General features: G+C 42.0%; 2 protein-coding genes across 3 annotated transcripts in view; both read right to left on the bottom strand.

Annotated features, from left to right (window-relative positions):
• LOC130357234 (oocyte zinc finger protein XlCOF7.1-like) overlaps positions 1 to 24,318 on the bottom strand; it is a 72,680-nt gene that overhangs the window by 19,874 nt on the left and 28,488 nt on the right. The window lies entirely within an intron of this gene.
• On the bottom strand, positions 586 to 21,486 carry LOC130357228 (uncharacterized). 2 transcript variants are annotated; one of them, XR_008889141.1, is made up of 3 exons: positions 20,997 to 21,486; positions 941 to 1,088; positions 586 to 842 (listed from the first exon to the last, which is right to left on the bottom strand). XR_008889141.1 is itself a non-coding variant. In XM_056559834.1 (2 exons), the coding sequence occupies exon 2, from the start codon at positions 4,831 to 4,833 to the stop codon at positions 3,940 to 3,942; it is 894 nt and encodes a 297-aa protein (XP_056415809.1). In that variant the 5' UTR covers positions 4,834 to 6,343; positions 20,997 to 21,486; the 3' UTR covers positions 1,985 to 3,939. The 2 variants fall into 2 exon arrangements, 1 of the variants encoding a protein (XP_056415809.1); XM_056559834.1 differs by lacking the exons at positions 586 to 842; positions 941 to 1,088 and adding an exon at positions 1,985 to 6,343.

Here is a 24,318-nt window from a genome sequence, read left to right as displayed (position 1 = left end):
TCAACCTCGGACAGTGTTTATGTTAACTGTGCCCTGGCTTCACGAAAAGGTTAATTTGCACATTACCCTCAGCCGACACCACAATGAATTTGAACAGAGGGTAATAAAGGGGATGAAATGGCACAGGAAGGATCAAGGGGAAATGGTTTGGCGCAGGGGAAATAAAGTGGCACAAGGGGGGGGGGGGGGGGCGATGATGTGGCTGGTGGACGTACAGAGGCAGGAAACAACCGTTTCTGATTCTGTACTGGGGCTGCTTCCGGGGGGGAGGTAAGGGGGGCCCCTTACTGGGGTATTGGCTTACCCCCTCTGATGGTGGCCCTGTGTACAAGGTAGGGTCCGGTAGTGCTAGCACAGGAGCCTGGTGTTGTTCAGCACAGGTATGTCCGCATCCACTATTGGGAGTGCCCCCTATTCGGAGGGTACAAATACATTAAGTTTTATGGGACTTTAGTTTATTGTGCTGTTATTTACTCCATGATCTACAGGAGAAAACTTTACATTTATCCAGGATGAATCTTTATTGCCAAGTGCACAGGGGACGACATTTACCACAATCTTTTATGGAACCTGAAACAATTTATATCCACAACCGACCACAACCAACACCAGATGATATAGATGATATAGATGATATAGAGGATATAGATGATATAGATGATATACTGCACTGCTGGAGGAGATTAGTAGAAGCTTCATTATATTCATCTATAGGGGATTTGTAGATATCTCAGCTTCATCTACCTGATGGTCCAGTGGGATATCCTCCTCTTCCTCTTTACAGTCCTGGGGATATAGAGGACGGGGACATCTCTCGGGGGGATTTATACTACTGGATCCATCTATAGGAAATAAACACATTGACTGAATCCATTGTTATATGTGATGATCAGATGATGGGGGAATCTAGGAGATCCACAAACCTGCTCTCTCCTCTTACCTGGTGATGTGAGGGACTGGTGATCCTCCATCATGACCTGATCCTTGTACTGATCCTTGTGTCCTAATAAATACTCCCACTCCTCCATGGAGAAATAGACAGAGACATCCTGACACCTTATAGAATCCTTCACCTTTCTGCCTTTGACCTATATTATTTATATGTAAATGAGAGTTAGTTTCTGTAGGATGAGGTCATATATCCTTATAGTCATCTGGTTTCTGTTTTGTCCATCCTTGTTTGGTCATTTACAAGAAGAACCATTGTCCTTTAAATAAAATTGTGATGTAACATTAGTTAAGTTAATTTGTGCATTTAATGTATGTAATACTGTATATTTTTCATTTTATTAATTTATAATGTTTGTACTGGGGCTGCAATTGCAAAGAGCGTCTGTGACGTCACTTACCGACACCTTCACAGATGCTCTTCGGCACTCACTGGCCATAGGAATGTGAAGACGGAGAAGGTCTCATAGAAGATCATTACGGACTGAAATGCTGTGTTCTGCTCATGTATGTCATGCACAGAACACAGCAAGTGTCCAAAACAAAAAGGGAGCCGGCGCCATGTTATGTAAAGCATCGCCATCTGCTTCCAGAACCCCCACCCCCCACTCTCACTCTCCCCCAGCACCTGTAGTCACCGGGCTGTCAGCTGGAAGCTGTGGGTAGGAGACAGCCCGGTGACCACCCTAGTGGAATCAGTGTTTCCCAAATGAGTTGCACATGTTGCAAAACTGCAACTCCAAGCATGCCCGGACAGCAAAAGGCTGTCTGGCCTTGATGGGAGTTGTAGTTTTGCAACATCCTGGTTGGAAAACACTGCTTCACACTGTGTCGCCCCTTGATACTAATGTTTCTCAACCAGAATGTTCCAAAACTACAACAAGTCCCAGCATGTCCAGACAGCCTTTAGCTGTACTTTACCACTTTTCAATCACCAACAAAATGGCTCTGCCTAGTGGAATAAACCCCCCCCCCCCCCCCCCCCGCCTTCCATCTCCTTTTGCACACAGACACAAGGAGAATCGTTAATTTCTAACGATAATTTGTTTTCCCTAAGTCCTAACAGTGGCACAGATGGGGTATTCCGCCCCCCGTGGACTGGTTAGAGTGGTGGAAATTTATTGACAACTTCTTAATAATTATTAGACCTTCACACCCCCCCTTACATATAGGGGGAAAATACCCCAGCCCCCTTGTGTAATTACAATTAAAAGAAGAAATACAGAAAAAAAAAGTGAGGGATAGTTGTGCAACTGTTAGGATTAAGGGAAAACTAAATTATCGTTAGAAATTATCGTTTCCCTTACGTCCTAACCAGTGGCACAGATGGGAATTTAGCAAGCAGATACCCCCATGGGACGGCACTCATGCCAGGCGGAGGATAAAACCGACCGCCCAAATGAGGAATAGCTGGCTATTCTAGAATCCACTCTATAGTGTGAAATAAAAGTAAAGTGAGAACTCCAAGAAGCTGACTTACAAATAAGTTCCAAAGAAATTGAGCTTCTCTCTCCAAAAGAAGCAGCTACTGCTCTAGTACAGCTTTAACAAAATCACAGGGATCCAGACCCTGAGAAGCATGAGACTCCCAACTAATTGTTGATTTGGAAGCTTTGTGGCCCTTACGGACGCTAGAAAAATTTTCATCCTTACGGAAACCCTTGGATCGATCCGGGTAAATCCGAAGACATCTCAATAAGTCGAGGGAGAGTAAACCTCTATTTTCTTCTGAGGAGGAGGATGGAGCCAACACAGGAAGAGAAATAACCTGGCTGATGTTAGTAAACGTTGGCACCTTTGGAATAAAAGTAGGCAAAAATGTAAAAATGACCCAGTCCAGAAGGAATTGAATGTAGGGCTCATAAGCAAAAAAATCTTGGAGTTCTCAGACTTGTTTTGCAGAAGTGATGGCCAACAAAAAGGTAATTTAAAGGGTGAGAAACTTAAGGTCCACCTCCTCTAGAGGCTCAAAGGGGAGAGATGATAACCCACTGAGCATGACTGATAACTCCCATCCAGGGATAGGTCAAATGATTGTAGGCTTAATTCTAGAAGCTCCCTTTAGGAACCTTCTAACTAGGGGGTCTTGAGAAAGAGACTTAATGAGGAAAGCCAAGATAGCAGATATTTGTACTCTTAGGGTGGAAGGAGATAATCCCTTGTTCAATCCATATTGCAGGAATTGCAGAACAGCAGGAGTGGAAGGATTTTTTGGAGATAGTTTGCATAGCCAACACCAGAATTAGAAAATGTTCCATATGATCTTGTTGTAGCTTCAGATCTGGAGTGCGACAAAGTTTTCAAGACTGTCCCAAACAACTCTTCTACATTTGGAAAGGACTGATAAACCTCTAGGCTGTCAGGTTGAACATCAATGTTCGAGCAGTTTTGAGTGTTCCACAACACCAGTGCTTGCTCTGGGGGAAGCCTCCAAAACTGACTCATCTGAATGAGTTGGGTGAACCAAGCTCTCTTGGGCCAATATGGAAGAATGGCTATGATTGATGCTTGGATCCTGCCTGATTTTCATCAATACCCTTGGAGTTAAGGAAATAGGAGGGAAGATGTAGGCCAGCCTGAACCTCCATGGGATTGACAGAGCATCTACTGCGTAGGGATTGTCCTCCCTATAAAGGGAACAGGAACTCTTGAACCTCGCTGCCATGAGATGGATCTCTGGCATGCCCCACCTAAGCGTAATCTGTCTGAAGATGTCCGGATGGAGAGTTGGAAGGCCTCTGCTTAGGCAGTCTGCTATTACATTGTGAGTAATCCGGATATGAACGACCGATAAGTGGGTGAGGTTTAACTCTGCCCAATCCAGAATCCCACCTATCTCTCTCAGGAGACTTTGTGACCTCGTGCCTCCCTGTTTGTTGATATATAGAACAGCCATCATGCTGTCTGATTGTATTCTCACTGCTTTGCCTTGAATAAAAGGGGCAAAAAGTAAAAGAGGGCCAATCTGATGGCACAAATTTCTAGGAGATTCTAAGATAACATCTTCTCCTGGGGAGACCAAGTCCCTTGGCCTGTTTTGTCCAGTAGATGCACTCCCCAGCCCATAAGGGACGCATCTGTGGTAAGTATGATCCAAACCGGTTGGATCAAGGATTGATTGTCCTGAAGGTGAATCCACCATCTCAGAGAGGACTGGACTTGAGGAGACAGGGAGTGCATGGAATTTAGTTCCTCTCGGCTGGGATTCCAAATGGCTAGAACCTCTGACTGAAGTGGACGTAGGTGCCATAATGCCCAAGGTACCGTCTCCACGGTTGCAGACATTAGTCCCACCATTCTCATTAGATAAGGTAGCGTTTCCCGCTTGGGAACTAAGAGAGACTGGGCTGTGTCCTGAACACGTAGCTTTCTTTCGGGAGTTAGATGAATAGTCATTGCTACAGAATCTATCATAAATCCTAGGAATCTCACTGAAGTAGCTGGTTGGAGATTGGACTTGTTCAAATTGATTATCCAGCCTAGCTGATAGAGGAAGGACACAGTCGTCTGAATGTGCTGGGACAGGATCGCTTGAGAAAAGGCTTTGAGAATCCAATAGTCTAGGTAAGGGACTATACACAGTCCCTGAAGTCTTAGAGCAGCCACCACAGAAACTACTACTTTGGTAAATGTGTGTGGGGCTGAAGAAATTCCAAATGGTAGGGCAACAAACTGATAGTGCCTTAGAATTCCCTGAACTTGAACAGCGATCCTTAAGAATCTTCTGGACCCAGGGTGGATAGGAATATGAAGATAAGCATCCTTAAGGTCCAAGGTTGCCAGGAAATCCCCTGGCATGAGAAGATTGATAACCAACTGAATTGTTTCCATGCGGAAACTCTTCCGTCTGATAGATCGATTGAAGAACCTTGGGTCTATGATCATCCTCCAATCTCCGGTAACTTTGGGAACCAGGAACACTGAAGAATAAATGCCAGACCCACGTTCTTGAGAGGGAACTTCCTCCAAGGCACCCTTCTGGAGATATTCCAAAACTTAAGCTTCCAAAATTCTCTGTTTGTTGGAAGGTAAAAGCCTGGTTCTTACAAACTTGTCTGGAGGAATATTCTCCATTTCCACTCTGTACCTTTCTGAAATGACCCAGAGGACCCAAGGGTCTTGAATATGAATTCTACAGGCATCTAGGACATTTTGAAGGCGACCTCCTACAGGAAGAGAAGGACAAGGAAGGTGGGACAGAGTGGAAGCACTGGCAATCGTCCATAAGCCTCGAGGAGGCCCATAGTCAGGGCGCCGATGACTTTCTGCCCTTGGAACAACTAGCGCCCCTTTGTCTTTGGGACCCCCAATCTTTCTGGGTTTTGGTTTGGGTTACCAACTTGACTCCATACCTTTTGCCTTGACCGCGAAAGGGCTGCTGAGGAAAAGATTTTCCTTTCCTGTCAAACAGCCCCTCAATTATGCACACAGCGGAAGAGGTATCAGACCTCCAAGGTTTAAGCCACAAGGGGAGGCAACCCACAGAAGAATGGGCCATAGACATAGAAGCAAGCTTCAGTTGCTATGGGGTGGCATCGCAAAGGGAATCTATAGCCAAACTAGCCCTTTTGCATGAGGCCAAAATGTCATCCCTAGAAACCCCTTGGTCTAGGTCGGACTGAATCTGCGAAAATCTAGTTCTCAGGAATTTAGCTACCTCAGTAGAGGCTATTGGCCCAGAAGTGGAAGCCGAGGCAGTAGAGTAAGCGCGCCTAAAGGCGCAATCGGCCTTGCGGTCCATAGGGTCCTGAAGGCTAGAACCATCATCAGATGGAACCATGGTCTGTTTAGATAGTTTTGATATGACCAAATCCACCTTAGGAATAGGTCCCCAGGAAGATACTTGGTCTTCCTGTAAGGGAAACATGCTCTTAAAGCACTTGGTAAGAACAGGACCTTTCTTCGGCTTTTTCCACTCAGTCTTCAAAGACAAGAGGGAATCATCTGCTTTAAAAGCCCTAGGCCCTTTAGAAGCAGAAATAGAGGCTTCTCCCCCATCAACATCATGGTCTCCGACCTGATGGACCTAAGCAGGAAAAAATAGATATTGCAATTTGTCTTCCTATTCAGAGGATGAGGATTGGGAATCCTCACGGGCTGCTTCCCCAGATACCTCCATGGAACTAGGTGGTGAAGATGGTCTTGCATGTTTGGTGGTCACCAGCTGCTTCAGCTCTTCTATGGAGGCTCCCAGTTCATGTTGGAAGACGCAAAATCCTTGACCCAGACAACCATATCTTGCATAGTCGGCTCTTGCTGGGCCTGAATTCTGGCACTGCAGGACAGACATCAGGTGAACTGATAACTGTCCTCTAACAGAGTCTGGCAATCATGGCACTGTAGATGCAGTCTTTTTAGAGGGTGCCTTCCGGGAACAGTCAGCCGACGACAAACTCTGAAAAGATAAGAGCAGTTAAAAATGGGAAGGGCATAATAGGGTAAAAACATTAACCCAAAAAAAAAAAATTATCTTTACCAACAAGGAAAGCAAAATAGCAACAAATGTCACAAAAATGCCGAAAATAGCAGAAAGCTATAATAGCAGAAAAACTGTGTAAACAGAATCTGAAAGTAGTACTTGGACAGCATACACAAACACTACCGCTCTAGGAGACAGACAGCCTGCACTGAGCGGCCTTAAATCTGATCTCAGACACCAAGAGCTTATAACTCTGCCCCCAAATGGGCGGAACGAATAATAAAATGTATAATCCCAAGCAGGGTAAATAATAATAATAGGGCAAGTAAATAAAAGAAAGGGTTGAAAACCTGAAGCCTAAGCCTAAAGAAGGAGAACTTTAGGGCCAAATAAATAGATAAATATAAAAACAAAGTCGGCTGCAGGGCACAAAGTGATTCAGATGCCATCTCCTCCGACCCGCCGCCTCCCGATGGGCAGAGCCAGTATGAGCACACAGCAAGCGCAGGAGACAGCGGGTGTCACGCCAACCAGCAGCAATAACACATAAAGCAGGTACAAGAAAAACCTTCAGAGGAAGAAAAATATGAAAAAAAAAAAAAAAAAAAGCAAAAGGAGGGGCACAAGGTGCCCAGTGGAATGTCAATAAATAAGCATATAAGAATATGAGCTAGATAAAAAAGGGTCCAGCACATTAGTACCTCCACCAGCCAGAACCTCTGTCCGGAGAACAGAAAAAAACACAAGGGGACTGGGGTATTTTCCCTAAATATGTAAGGGGGTGGGAGAGTCTAATACTTATTAATTAAAAGATTGTCAATAAAATTTCCACCGGTCCTAACCAGTCCACACAGGGAGGAATACCCCCTCTGTGCCGCTGGTTAAGATGTAAGGGAAGGTGTAGACGGGCGTAGCCAGATTTGCAGCAGTCAATTTAGAAGTTGCTTGCTTTCACCATGTTAGCTCCCTCTGCTGGTCAACAGTGGGAAATATGACAAGTTATTATTTAATTTTTCATATTTTGTGACTAGTAAAACATTTTAAAAATATTTCCAAAAATATTTAAGAAATGTGAAAATGTATTTAACCTCTAAAAAAAAAAAGAAAAAAAACAAAAACAAATGACATTTGGTGACACATTCCCTTTAACCCATTAACGACGCAGGACGTATATTTACGTCCTGCGCCGGCTCCCGCGATATGAAGCGGGATCGCGCCGCGATCCTGCATCATATCGCGTCGGTCCCGGCGCTCATCAACGGCCGGGACCCGCGGCTAATATCACACATTGCCGATCGTGGCGATGTGCGGTATTAACCCTTTAGAAGCGGCGGTCAAAGCTGACCGCCGCTTCTAAAGTGAAACAGAAAGTGACCCGGGCTGTTCAGGACCGCCGCGGAGGGCCCTTACCTGCCTCCTCGGTGTCCGATCGACGAATGACTGCTCCGTGCCTGAGATCCAGGCAGGAGCAGTCAAGCGCCGATAATGCTGATCACAGGCGTGTTAATACACGCCAGTGATCAGCATAGGAGATCAGTGTGTGCAGTGTTATAGGTCCCTATGGGACCTATAACACTGCAAAAAAAATGTAAAAAAAAAAAGTGTTAATAAAGGTCATTTAACCCCTTCCCTAATAAAAGTTTGAATCACCCCCCCTTTTCCCATAAAAAAAATAAAACAGTGTAAAAAATAAATAAACAAACATATGTGGTATCGCCGCGTGCGTAAATGTCCGAACTATAAAAATATATCATTAATTAAACCGCACGGTCAATGGCGTACACGCAAAAAAATTCCAAAGTCCAAAAAAGCGTATTTTGGTCACTTTTTATACCATTAAAAAAATGAATAAAAAGTGATCAAAAAGTCTGATCAAAACAAAAATCCGACCGATAAAAACTTCAGATCACGGCGCAAAAAATAAGTCCTCATACCACCCTGTACGTGGAAAAATAAAAAAGTTATAGGGGTCAGAAGATGACATTTTTAAACGTATAAATTTTCCTGCATGTAGTTATGATTTTTTTCCAGAAGTACGACAAAATCAAACCTATATAAGTAGAGGATCATTTTAACCGTATGGACCTACAGAATAATGATAAGGTGTCATTTTTACCAAAATATGCACTGCGTAGAAACGGAAGCCCCCAAAAGTTACAAAATGGTGTTTTTTTTCGATTTTGTCGCACAATGATTTTTTTTCCGTTTCGCCGTGCATTTTTGGGTAAAATGACTAATGTCACTGCAAAGTAGAATTGGCGTCGTAAACAATAAGCCATAATATGGATTTTTAGGTGGAAAATTGAAAGGGTTATGATTTTTAAAAGGTAAGGAGGAAAAAACGAAAGTGCAAAAACGGAAAAACCCTGAGTCCTTAAGGGGTTAAAGAAAACTATAGCTATGAGATTCATAATATGATATACAGTGATACTTCTTTGAGATGACACCAACATTACTTTTTTTAAAACAATCTTCTAAGGTGGTGTTCCTCTTAAAGAACATGATCAGTATATATAATATATATTGGAACTTAAAATTGGTCAGAAGAAATCTAAGCTAGATAAGGGGGTTATGTTTTGGAGAAGTTTTCCTGTATTAAGGTGACCATATACTTCATGTTTCCTCTGTGCGGAGGGATAAGCTGCAGCCAGACAACTCTGTCCAAGGTTTATCTTTCCCAGAACAACAAGGTAAAAGTCCAACACACAAAATATCATCTGTCAATGAAAAATCTGGGAGGACACCATTTACCGTATATATTCTCGAGTATAAGCAGAGTTTTTCAGCACGATTTCTGAAACTGCCCCCCTCGGCTTATACTCGAGTGAACTCTCCGCCTGTCAATCCCTTCTCAGTGGTCTTCAACCTGCGGACCTCCGGATGTTGCAAAACTACAACTCCCAGCATGCCTGGAGCATGCCATGTCTGGAGGTCCGCAGGTTGAAGACCACTGCGGCATTCGTCATCGACGACGACGCACAGGGACGTTGCGCATGAACATTCCTGTGCGTCATCGTCAAGGCAACGTCACGAAGCGCAGAGAAGAGGGCCCAAAGCACGGAGAAGAGGGCCCCCCGGTGAAAATGGACAGCCCGCAACGACTAACCATCCCCACCGGATGGCCCCTGCAGCATAGATGGCCCGGACCATCTCACCCCTCCTTCCCACCGAAGGGGAGGTGAGTACAAAACAAAAAGGGGGGGGGGGCTGGATGATGACGAAGGCCGCAGTGGTCTTCAACCTGCGGACCTCCAGAGGTTTCAAAACTACAACTCCCAGCATGCTGGGAATTGTAGTTTTGCAACATCTGGAGGTCCGCAGGTTGAAGACCACTGATTGACAGGCGGTGATGATGAAGGGGAGGGGATGATGACATGGGGGGATGATGTATTTCCCACCCTAGGCTTATAGTCGAGTCAATAACTTTTCCTGTTTTTTGGTGGTGAAATTAGGGGCCTCGGCTTATATTCGGGTCGGCTTATACTCGAGTATATACGGTAGTTGTTTGGACACAAGAAACATATTGCAGTGAACAGATACAGAAGCCAGGTATAATCTTCTCGGACACCATATATTTCATACCACCTTTACCCAAAGTAATGTCCTAATAATCCTCCCAACACTGCAGGATCTGTGACCAATACCGATCTGCCCTACAAAAAATCCCTTCCCACAGTCCATCATTTGCCTCCTCCCATAATGGTCCACAACTTATGTGTATGTAGTATGTATAATATATATATTGTGAGAAGGTGAAGGGTATGGTGGTCGATGTACGCTATGTGTCACCAAAGCTCCTGGCTTTGGTGAAGTAAGAGCCGGTATTATACAGTGTCTGTACTGCGATGCAGTCTGACACTAAGACTGTAGTATGGCTAGAAGGCCAATCCGGGGCAGCTCTTACTGAAAATGGCCAAGTGCAGAGTAGGGGTCATTCCCGACAATCCAGGCCGGCTTTTGTTGGCCTTAAAGCTAGGCTGTTTCACCAGCTGAGGGGGATTGCTATTTGCAGCTCACATAGCAAAAGAAAGCTGTGTGTGGAGTTCTTCCCTCTGGAGTGGAAGCTGCTGAACAGCCGAGCTGGAGGTTTGGAAAAGTCTTGCTTAGTGCCGCATGGCATGAACTCAGGTGTGAACAAACACCAAGAAAATACAGGTGTACTTAGTTATGTTTTCCTTTGTTATGAGTTTAAAGACTGTTTTGCTGTATGCTCAAGTGTGAATAAAACACTGGACTTTGATTTAAAAACGCTGTCTCCTTACCTCAATACTGCAACCGCACCTAACTGCAAGAGCGAGTCATCACATTTGGTGGAGGAAGCGGGGAACACAGTGAGGTCAGCGTTTGTTTCGCTGTATGCTGTTTGCAAAGAACTGTGCCTAGGATAACCTGTTGCAGTGGTTGCTATTGGCAATGATCCTGCCAGCAAGTGTCTGACAGTACAGCAGAGCTGTTTTCTCAAGAAAGTTGGCGTAGAGGAATGCCGCCAAGATGGAGGCAGTTATGAAGGCACTCATGGAGGCTAACTTACAGCAGCGGGAGACCAACAGGCTCCAGCAGGAATCCACCAAACAGCAGCAGGAGGCCAACAAGCACCAGCTGGAGACCAACCAGCTACTGCTACAACAGGTGATGGCGCTTCAAGCTGCAGCGATGACCCGGTCCAACCCAGATGCACGGAAGGCTGTTCGGTTGGCGATGCCGAAGACGACCGCCGCAGACGACGTCGAGACCTACCTTACGGTCTTTGAAAGAGTGGCCAAGAGGGAGATGTTACCCCGCGACCAGTGGGTTGAGGTAGTCTCTCCCAGCTTGACGTCCGGGTCCCAGCAGGCCTACTTTGACTTACCGGATGACCAGGCAGCTGACTACGATACGGTGAAGGGTGAGATCTTGGTAAGACTGGGGGTAAATGTGTGGGTCTGGGCCCAGCGGGTGAGGCAGTGGGGGTATAAGCCGGGCTGAGCCTGCCTGGCCACAATATTATGACTTGTTGCAGCGGCTGCAGAAGTGGCTACAGCCCGTGGTCCTGACTCCCACTGCCATGCTAGACCGACTCCTGGCCGATATATTCTGGAGGGCTCTGCCTACCCCCCTCTAGAGCTAAATTGGCCAGATATCCCCTAGCAACACCCTGGAAATCATAGACCTTGTGGAGAGGTACGAGGCCACCATCAGACTGCTGGAGGAAGCCGTTAAACCCAGGGGGCCCCCACCCTTGCCCAAGTGGTTGCTAGTCCCTAGGGTTCCCCAGGAGGTATTCCCTAAAGACCCCGCCCCGATGTTGTGTTGGGGGTGACAGGAGCCGGGACATGTCAGGGCCAATTGTCTCCACTGGGGAGAACCCATGGATGTGAGTTTTACCCACTGCCCCTCCATGTACACCCAGAGACTATGTGCTACGGATATCCCTAGGGCAGGAGACTCGGGTCACCTCCGCCAGGTGGAGCTGGGAGGGCGAGACATGGAGTCTTTGTTGGACTCGGGGAGCATGGTGACCCTGGTGAGGTCCAAACCGGTGCCATGCATAGACTACACGGGACAACAGGCAGGGGTGTTGTGCATCCACAGGGACTTAAGAGACTACCCCACCGCCCTGGTGACTGTGTCAACTCTGATTGGCCAATGGACACGCGAGATGGCTGTGGCTATAAAACTCCCCCACAAACTGATTATTGGGAGAGACTTTCTGGGATCTGTGTCCTTGTGGCCCCAGTTAAGAGTTCCCCAGACATGTGAGGCAGGGGTGTCCCCAATAGACTGGCCCTATTCAGGGGTGACCCCGGAACCCTTGGAACCTGAGTCTGAAGCACCCACGGTTGGGGTGACCACTCCTACAGTGGAAAAAACCACAAACATTTCCATTGCATGTAATGGTGGGAGATGGGGAGGAGCTGCCGTCAGGGCCTGAGGTGGCAGATCTCCGGGTAAATCAGGTACGGGGTGATAATGTGGAACAGTTGGTGGTGCCTAAAGCCCATAGGAGGTTGGTGTTAGAGTTAGCCCATCAACATAATCTAGGGGAGCACCTGGGCCAGCAAAAGACGCAGGACCAAATTTTGCAGCATTTTTACTGGCCCAGTGTGTACAAAGAGTTTGAGATGTACTGTGAGTCCTGCCCAACATGTCAAATAACTAGCCCACAGCCGTATTACCATAGTCCCCTGGTTCCCTTCCCAATTATTGAAGTTCCATTTGTACGGATCGCTATGGATCTGGTAGGTCCATTGACTAAGTCCGCTAGGGGGCACCAATACATCATGGTGGGCCTGGACTATGCAACTAGGTATCCTGAGGCGCTACCTCAGTAAGCTGTTGCAGGTAAAACAGCTACGGACCTCCGTGTACCACCCACAGACAGATGGCCTGGTAGAAAGGTTTAGCCAAACGTTAAAAAATATGTTAAAGCGGGTGGTGGCTAAAGATGGGAAGAATTGGGATCTCTTGCTGCCCTATCTTATGTTCGCAGTGCGAGAAGTGCCCCAGGCTTCTACTGGGTTCTCGCCCTTTGAACTGCTGTACGGCAGACATCCACGTGGTCTGTTAGGCATAGCTAAAGAAGCATGGGAACAACAGCCCACACCGCACAAAAGTGTAATTGAGTATGTCACTCAGTTACAGGAACGAATGGAAACGGTGTTGCCTTTGGTCAGGGAACATATGGCGGCAGCTAAGCGAGCCCAGAGCAGAGTTTATAATCGCCAGGCTCGGGTTCAGAATTTTAACCGGGAGATCGGGTTCTGGTACCAACGGTTGATAGTAAGGTCCTAGCTAGGTGGCAGGGTGATGAAGTGATCGAAAAGGTAGGGGGAAGTGACGTACAGAGTACACCAGCCCGGGCGAAGGAAGCCAGAGCAAGTGTACCATGTAAATCTGCTGAAACCTTGGAAAGATAGGGAGACTGGGGTGGATGATAGCCCCCGGCCAGGTTTGTTAGGGGTGCAGTCTCCTGTCCCTCAGTCTGGTGAGAGGGAAGCGGCTGCCACAGTAAAGGTCGCTGACAGCCTTTCTGCTGCACAGACTCAGGAGGCCAGGGAGTTCATCAGTAGGAACACCGATGTGTTCTCAGACCTTTCCGGACGTACTTCTGTCACCTGTCATGACATTGTCACTGAACCCCAGGTGAAAATATACGGTTTAAACCATACCGGGTACCCGAGTCACGGCGACAAGCCATTTCGGAAGAAGTGCAACAAATGTTAAAATTAAATGTCATCAAGGAATCGAAAAGTGAGTGGGCTAGTTCGATAATTCTTAATACCCAAACCAGACGGTACGTTACGGTTCTGTAACGATTTTCGAAAACTGAATGACGTTTCCAAGTTTGTTGCTTATCCCATGCCCAGAGTTGATGAGCTTATTGAGAAGCTGGGACAAGCCCGGTACTTTTAGGTTTTGGACCTCACAAAAGGGTACTGGTAGGTGTCCTTGACGGAGGCTGCCAAAGAGAAAACTGCATTTGTCACACCAAGAAGGCCTGTTTCAATACAAGGTGTTACCCTTTGTTCTACATGGCGCTCCCGCTACGTTTCAAAGGCTAAGGGTTGGAAGAGACCAAATACCTGGGGTATGTCATTGGGCGTGGAGTTGTCAAACCCCAGATGAACAAAATAGAGGCCATTCGGAATTGGCCACGACCTGTTACTACCCGACAAGTGAAGTCGTTTCTGGGGATGGTGGGTTATTGTATGAGGTTCATTCCCCACTTCGCTACAGTAGCTGCACCCTTGACAGACCTCTTGAAAGGAACTCAACGGGGAGGAGCATTCCATTGTCCTTCGCCGCCGCAAACTTATCCCGGCATATATAACATATACACACTATATACTGTATAATACATATATAACATATACACACTATACTGTATAATACATAAATAACATATACACACTATATACTGTATAATACATATATAACATATACACACTATATACTGTATAATACATATATAACATATACACACTATACTGTATAATACATAAATAACATATACACACTATATACTGTATAATACATATATAACATATACACACTATATACTGTATAATACATATATAACATATACACACTATACTGTATAATACATAAATAACATATACACACTATATACTGTATAATACATATATATAACATACACACACTATATACTGTATAATACATATATAACATATACACACTATATACTGTATAATACATATATAACATATACACACTATATACTGTATAATACATATATATAACATATACACACTATATACTGTATAATACATATATATATATCATATACACACACTATATACTGTATAATACATATATATAACATACACACACACTATATACTGTATAATACATATATATATATATATATATAACATACACACACTATATACTGTATAATATATAACATACACACTATATACTGTATAATACATATATATAACATATACACACACTATATACTGTATAATACATATATATAACATATACACACTATACTGTATAATACATATATAACATATACACACTATATACTGTATAATACATATATAACATATACACACACTATATACTGTATAATACATATATATATATATATATATAAATAACATATACACACTATATACTGTATAATACATATATAACATATACACACTATATACTGTATAATACATATATATAACATATACACACACTATATACTGTATAATACATATATATATATATATAATAACATATACACACTATATACTGTATAATACATATATAACATATACACACTATATACTGTATAATACATATATATAACATATACACACACTATATACTGTATAATACATATATAACATATACACACTATATACTGTATAATACATATATAACATATACACACTATATACTGTATAATACATATATATAACATATACACACTATATACTGTATAATACATATATAACATATACACACTATATACTGTATAATACATATATATAACATATACACACTATATACTGTATAATACATATATATAACATATACACACTATATACTGTATAATACATATATATATAACATATACACACTATACTGTATAATACATATATAACATATACACACTATATACTGTATAATACATATATATAACATATACACACTATATACTGTATAATACATATATAACATATACACAATATATACTGTATAATACATATATAACATATACACAATATATACTGTATAATACATATATAACATATACACACTATATACTGTATAATACATATATATATAACATATACACACACTATATACTGTATAATACATATATATAACATATACACACTATACTGTATAATACATATATATAACATATACACACTATATACTGTATAATACATATATATATAACATATACACACAATATACTGTATAATACATATATATATATATAACATATACACACAATATACTGTATAATACATATATATATAACATATACACACAATATACTGTATAATACATATATATATAACATATACACACACAATATACTGTATAATACATATATATAACATATACACACAATATACTGTATAATACATATATATAACATATACACACAATATACTGTATAATACATATATATAACATATACACACTATATACTGTATAATACATATATAACATATACACACACTATATACTGTATAATACATATATATATATAACATATACACACACTATATACTGTATAATACATATATAACATATACACACTATATACTGTATAATACATATATATAACATATACACACTATATACTGTATAATACATATATAACATATACACACTATATACTGTATAATACATATATATAACACACACACTATATACTGTATAATACATATATAACATATATACACTATATACTGTATAATATATATATAACATATACACAATATATACTGTATAATACATATATATAACATATACACACACTATATACTGTATAATACATACACACTATATACTGTATAATACATATATATATATATATATAACATACACACACTATATACTGTATAATACATATATATATATATATAACATATACACACACTATATACTGTATAATACATATATATAACATATACACACACTATATACTGTATAATACATATATATAACATATACACACACTATATACTGTATAATACATATATATATAACATATACACACTATATACTGTATAATACATATATATAACATATACACACTATATACTGTATAATACATATATATATCATATACACACACTATATACTGTATAATACATATATAACATATACACACACTATATACTGTATAATACATATATAACATATACACACACTATATACTGTATAATACATATATATATCATATACACACACTATATACTGTATAATACATATATATAACATATACACACTATATACTGTATAATACATATATAACATATACACACACTATATACTGTATAATACATATATATAACATATACACACACTATATACTGTATAATACATATATATAACATATACACACACTATATACTGTATAATACATATATATAACATATACACACACTATATACTGTATAATACATATGTATAACATATACACACACTATATACTGTATAATACATATATATATACACACTATATACTGTATAATACATATATATAACATATACACACACTATATACTGTATAATACATATATATAACATATACACACACTATATACTGTATAATACATATATATAACATATACACACACTATATACTGTATAATACATATATATAACATATACACACACTATATACTGTATAATACATATATAACATATACACACTATATACTGTATAATACATATATATATCATATACACACAATATACTGTATAATACATATATATAACATATACACACACTATATACTGTATAATACATATATAACATATACACACACTATATACTGTATAATACATATATAACATATACACACTATATACTGTATAATATATATATATAACATATACACACAATATACTGTATAATACATATATATAACATATACACAATATATACTGTATAATACATATATATAACATATACACACACTATATACTGTATAATACATATATAACATATACACACACTATATACTGTATAATACATATATATAACATATACATACAATATACTGTATAATACATATATATAACATATACACACTATATACTGTATAATACATATATATAACATATACACACACACTATATACTGCATAATACATATATATATAACATATACACACTATATACTGCATAATACATATATAACATATACACACAATATACTGTATAATACATATATATAACATATACATACACTATATACTGTATAATACATATATATATCATATACACACAATATACTGTATAATACATATATATATCATATACACACAATATACTGTATAATACATATATATAACATATACAAACACTATATACTGTATAATACATATATAACATATACACACACTATATACTGTATAATACATATATATAACATATACAAACACTATATACTGTATAATACATATATATAACATATACAAACACTATATACTGTATAATACATATATATAACATATACACACACTATATACTGTATAATACATATATAACATATACACACTATATACTGTATAATACATATATATATATAACATATACACACTATATACTGTATAATACATATATATAACATATACAAACACTATATACTGTATAATTAATATATATATTTTAGGGGAGATTTATCAATGTCTGTGTGAGATAGAAATCATTTAACCCTGTCAGTGCAAAATTTATTGACCGGGCACAATCTTATTGATAAGTTTTGCTCAAAAAGACCTTCCTTCATGTTCCTACCTTCTGACACATTGGTACGTGCAATCCTCGGTGTTCTATATTTGCGCAAAATCTGTTGCCTTTGAGAAAAATTTTAATATCTAAACAAAAAATGCGCAATTAGTAAATTAGTGTGCAAAGCATTTTTCTTTCTACGGTATATGAGCACGTAGAGAACAACGGGAAAATATTCTATCAAAAAAACCTTTTTTCCTGGGTTTAATATTGTGGCGCAGAATTGTCACTAGTTGGCGCAAAAAAAAAAAAAAAATCAAAAAAGTGCCGCGAGAATCCCAAGTAAATTAATTATTAAGGTAAATGAAAAAAGGTGCAGAATAATGCACCAATCTTAGAATATACCCGCCTTTGTGCGCAATTCATGCAGAATTTAACGTGGAATCCACAGGACTTTAAAAAAAAAAATAATAATTTGCCTGATATCCGAATTTAGCGGAAAAAAGTAAGTTCCAATGCCTTCAATTAGGGATCGACCGATATCGATCTTTTAGGGCAGATACCGATACTCTGTGGATAATATCGGCCAAACCGATAATCAGTCGATCCCTACCTTCGATAGTCTTCCGTAGCTGAATTCTGCAAAAATTTTAGTTGTGGAATATGGAATTTTAGCTGTTTCGTATTACAGTACAGTGACCCCCTTGACCTACGATGGTCCCGACATATGATCATTTCAACATGCGATGGTCTCTCAGAGGCAGCATCAACATACGATGCTTTTGTATGTCGGGGCCATCACATAAACGGCTATCCGGCAGCGCAGACTGTTTCAGCTGACACCGGATAGCCGTTTACGGTGCCCCGTGTGGTCCGCTGACGATCACTTACCTGTCCTCGGGGCTCCGGCGCGTCCTCTTCGGGATCCCCTGCATCGTCGGCGCTCTCCATCGTCGTCATCATGTCGCTGCGCACGCCGTCCCGTCATCCAATAGGAGCGGCGTGCGTAGCGAGGTGATGGCGGCGGCGGAGAGCGAGGATGCCGGGGAAGCAGAGGCCTTGCCGGAGCATCGGGGAAACACGTCGGGGACGCGGCGACAGCGATGGATGACGACGTCCAGGTTAGCGGTGACGAGCGGTGACGGTCCGGAGCGGCGGGGACATGTGAGTACAACTTCCTATACCAGTGGTCTTCAACCTGCGGACCTCCAGATGTTGCAAAACTACAACACCCAGCATGCCCGGACAGCAACATCTGGAGGTCCGCAGGTTGTAGACCCCTGTCCTATACTTTACATTGCACGGATCCCTCAACATACGATGGTTTCAACAAAGGATGGTCCATTTGGAACGGATTACCATCGTATGTTGAGGGACCACTGTATTATCATCCATAATAGCGGGCGGAGGTCCCCTCACCTGCCTCCGCCCGTCTCCTGGGGTCTTCTACTCTGGTCTGAAATCATCGCATGAGATCATAGCAAAAGATCGCCGATAACACTGATCAGTGCTATGCCCTATGCATAACACTGAACAGTATTAACAATCAAATAGTCCACTATGGAGACATTAAGAGTAAAAGGAAAAAAAAGTGAAAAAATAAATAACTGTAAAAAAAATAATAATAATGAATAAACATATTTGGTATCGCTGCGTGCGTACATGTCCAAATGTCCGGCGGTCTCACACAGCCATTATACGTTCCGGCGGTCTCACACAGCCATTATACGTTCCGGCGGTCTCGCACAGCCATTATACGTTCCGGCGGTCTCGCACAGCCATTATACGTTCCGGCGGTCTCGCACAGCCATTATTCGTTCCGGCGGTCTCGCACAGCCATTATTCGTTCCGGCGGTCTCGCACAGCCATTATTCGTTCCGGCGGTCTCGCACAGCCATTATACATTCCGGCGGTCTCGCACAGCCATTATACATTCCGGCGGTCTCACACAGCCATTATACGTTCCGGCGGTCTCCCACAGCCATTATACGTTCCGGCGGTCTCGCACAGCCATTATACATTCCGGCGATCTCGCACAGCCATTATACATTCCGGCGGTCTCACACAGCCATTATACGATCCGGAGGTCTCGCACAGCCATTACACGTTCCGGCGGTCTCGCACAGCCATTACACGTTCCGGCGGTCTCGCACAGCCATTACACGTTCCGGCGGTCTCGCACAGACATTATACGTTCCGGAGGTCTCGCACAGCCATTACGCGTTCCGGCGGTCTCGCACAGCCATTACGCGTTCCGGCGGTCTCGCACAGCCATTACCCGTTCCGGCGGTCTCGCACAGCCATTACGCGTTCCGGCGGTCTCGCACAGCCATTACGCGTTCCGGCGGTCTCGCACAGCCATTACGCGTTCCGGCGGTCTCGCACAGCCATTACGCGTTCCGGCGGTCTCGCACAGCCATTACGCGTTCCGGCGGTCTCGCACAGACATTATGAAGCCCATACAAGTGCACATGTGAAGGTTTATATATTCATGAATACAAGTGACATCATGACATTAATTTGCATAGTGTTGTGTAGAATAAATGACTGTGATCCGCACATCACAATACATAATAGTGTAATACAAATCTCCCAATCAGGAGGATAATACTATATACAAAGCAGATGTAGTGTTATTGTAGACAGATAGAAAGTGCAGGCGGGGGGTATACAGGTATAAAGGAGGGCTCCGCTCTGAGGACATCCCACTCACCCTATGTCCTCCTATTCCACAGCCATCAGGGGTATAGACAAGTGTGCAGAGAAGATTCCGGACTCTGCTATTAGGATTGTTACTGAACACTTCCTGTCACATGATCTCTGTTTGATCATGTGACTCCTGCACAGACTCAGTGACTCAGTGAATCTAGAGTTCCCATAGTAACTGTGGGCAGGAGGAGAAGAAGAAGAAACTTCCCTCCGCCCTCTCCAGCGCTGTATACTAGAACCATTTATACACTTATTCCTCCGCCATTCACTCATATAACTTGTTATTCCACAATTGGCCCCACCAGGTCTCTGTGGGGAACACATATAGGTGCAGCATCTGTCTATTCCCTGCACTTGTCCTGCTCCAGGACCGGATCCAGGACTGTGGACCAACCAGGTCATCCCAGAGATGTCCCTAATTAAAGGGGCTTATTCTAGGTCCTGGGGGCGTAGTTGGGGATGGGCCCATAGGGCTCCTCTTCTTCACATCCAATCCCTTATATCCTCAGTGGGTCATATGTACATTATAGTGTATCGGTCACATGTAGTCAGTCTGGGTTACTCCAGTCACTGTCTGTTACATATTGGGGGAGATTTATCAAAACCTGTGCAGAGGAAAAGTTGCCCAGTTGCCCATAGCAACCAATCAGATCGCTTCTTTCATTTTTAACAAGGCCTCTGCAAAATGAAAGCAGCGATCTGATTGGTTGCTATGGGCAACTGGGTAACTTTTCCTCTGGACAGGTTTTGATAAATCTCCCCCACTGTGTTTATTATATTGTAATGAAGAAATTAGAGATGAGCAAATCGAAGCAGACGAACCCGAATTCGTTACAAATTTCAGGATTTATTCGATTCGCAACGAATGCGAATATCGCAGGGATTCTATCGCGCAAATCGCTTCATTAAACTCCATTTTACAGCGTTACAGGCTCCAGGACACCTAAAATGGCGGATCCACATGTCAGTACTTGGGGCAGGGGATGCTGGGAAGGCGGGAAGGAAGGTAGGCGTGATGACCCTGAATCACATGCGGGATGCAGCCTATCATTATTCATATTCATTGACCCCTGTGATGACACAGCCCTATACAGTGATCCCTCAACTTACAATGGCCTCAACATACAATAGTTTCACCATACAATGGTCTTTTCTGGACCATTGTAACTTGAAACCAGACTCAACATACAATGCTATGGAATCTGTGAAACGTGTCAATGGCTGGAAGAACCGACCAATCAGAATGGATATTTCACTGGTAAAACCCCCTGTATTCCTAAACTGCATGCACTGACTGGTGTCTGGTAGCGCCCCCTACAGTACAGGGAGGTATTACATGTTCTGTACACTTTACCTGTATTACTGAAGTGTATGCACTGACTGGTATCTGGTAGCGCCCCCTACAGTTCAGGGAGGTATTACATGTTCTGTACTCTTTACCTGTATTACTGAAGTGCATGCACTGACTGGTGTCTGGTAGCGCCCCCTACAGTACAGGAGGTATTACATGTTCTGTACACTTTACCTGTACCAGGGTTAGCTGCTCCTTTGGACACCAGGTGAGGGCAGCTCCATTTTCCTTTTTTTTAGGAGATTGTGTACTGTACAGGACCCTGAAGAAGCTCCTGTCCTCTACATAGACCAGTGTTTCCCAAGCAGGGTGCCCCCAGCTGTTGCAAAACTACAACTCCCAGCATGCCCGGACAGCCTTTGGCTGTCCGGGCATGCTGGGAGCTGTAGTTTTGCAACAGCTGGAGGCTCCATGCTTGGGAAACACTGACATAGACAGTGAATACAGCTCCCAGCAGATCTTTATTACTTTTATATGTAAGGATTTGCTTTATCTGTATTAGTTATCTACTTATTTTTCTTTAATTCTCACTTTTTCCTATTTTTGGATGACATTTTGGTGGCTTCAGAACCAATCACCAGGTTTCCATAGAGTTCTGGTCTCAACATACAATGGTTTCAACATACAATGGTCGTCCTGGAACCAATTAATATTGTAACTTGAGGGACCACTGTATAATCGGCAGCCATTTTGTGGCTGCTCATTTCATGCCATATACACTGCAGAGATAGGACGGACTGCGTGTGTTACACAGAGACGTTGAATTGATTATACCGCAGCGTTCCACTGCCAATTGCTATTTACATCAGCATTTTGGACAGAGAGAAGTGCAGCGCTTTGCTTGTTCTCACAGAGAAGGATTTTGACACCAGCCATTAAGCTCCCAGTCACTTCATTCAGCATTTTATCAGAGGGGCAGATGGCTTTTCGTGGCCTCATACATATCAACAAGCTGCCTCAACTTCATGAATCGTATCACAGGAGGCAGGAATGATTTTTCAGCGCAATTCTGTGTATTTTTTCCACAAGAAATCATCTGCTGCTTATACTAGTCTGTAGACGATATAATAACCAGCAGTTCACTCCATTCTTAATACTCTGTGACAGAGTACAATTTTGTTTTTTTGTGGTGCTGCACTGTTGGGTCCTGCTGCTGTGCAAAAATACGTTTTTTTTTTCAGCGGACTGTATTGCATTTTTCTGCCCTCATACGTGCATACCACATACCTACATCAAAGCAGTCTACTATTTTGTATCTGTAAATCTGTAACAAGTCTAGGTACTGGGAAGGTCCAGGCAAAAGTAACCACCGGCTGGTGTTTCATGAAAATACGTTTTCCAACTGTACTCTAGCGCATTTTTTTCCCCTCATACGTGCATATCACATACCTACATCTAAGTAGTGCACTTTTTTTGTACCTGTTAATCTGTAACAAGCCTACATACAGTGAAAGGCCAGGGAAAAGTAATCACTGGCTGTTGTTTTACAAAAATACAGAGTCTTTGGGCATATTGTAGCGCATTATTCTGCCATAATCAGTGCATAACGCATACCTACATCTAAGTAGTGTACTATTTTGTACTTGTTAATCTGTCAAGGGCCTAGATACTGTGAAAGGACAGCCAATAGTACACACCTGCTGCTGTTCTAGACAAATACTGTTTTAAGTGCAGTGAAGCGTATTGTACTCCTCTCATATACTCAATAAGTATGTCAGAAAGAGTATTGCCAGGACATGCACAGAGGAGTGGCAGAGGCCAAAATTAATCAGGTGCAGGCAGAGGTCGCAGCAGAGTAGGGGTTTGTGCCAGCCGGAGTTGCAGCGAGAGGTCTGAGCTCCCGGTGTCAGCTAGCAGTCGTGTCGCGACCAGCAACCCAGCAGCCGTGATTGATCGGTTCACTCGGTCATCCACTTCATCTCAAGTGACATCCGACACCCCCAGTCAACAGTCGGTGGATTCCTCACACTTAACC

This window comes from Hyla sarda, chromosome 2, assembly GCF_029499605.1.
Source record: "Hyla sarda isolate aHylSar1 chromosome 2, aHylSar1.hap1, whole genome shotgun sequence".
Lineage (NCBI taxonomy): Eukaryota > Metazoa > Chordata > Amphibia > Anura > Hylidae > Hyla > Hyla sarda.
The sequence above is the reverse complement of the archived record's forward strand: the minus strand, read 5'-3'. Positions and strand labels throughout refer to the sequence as shown.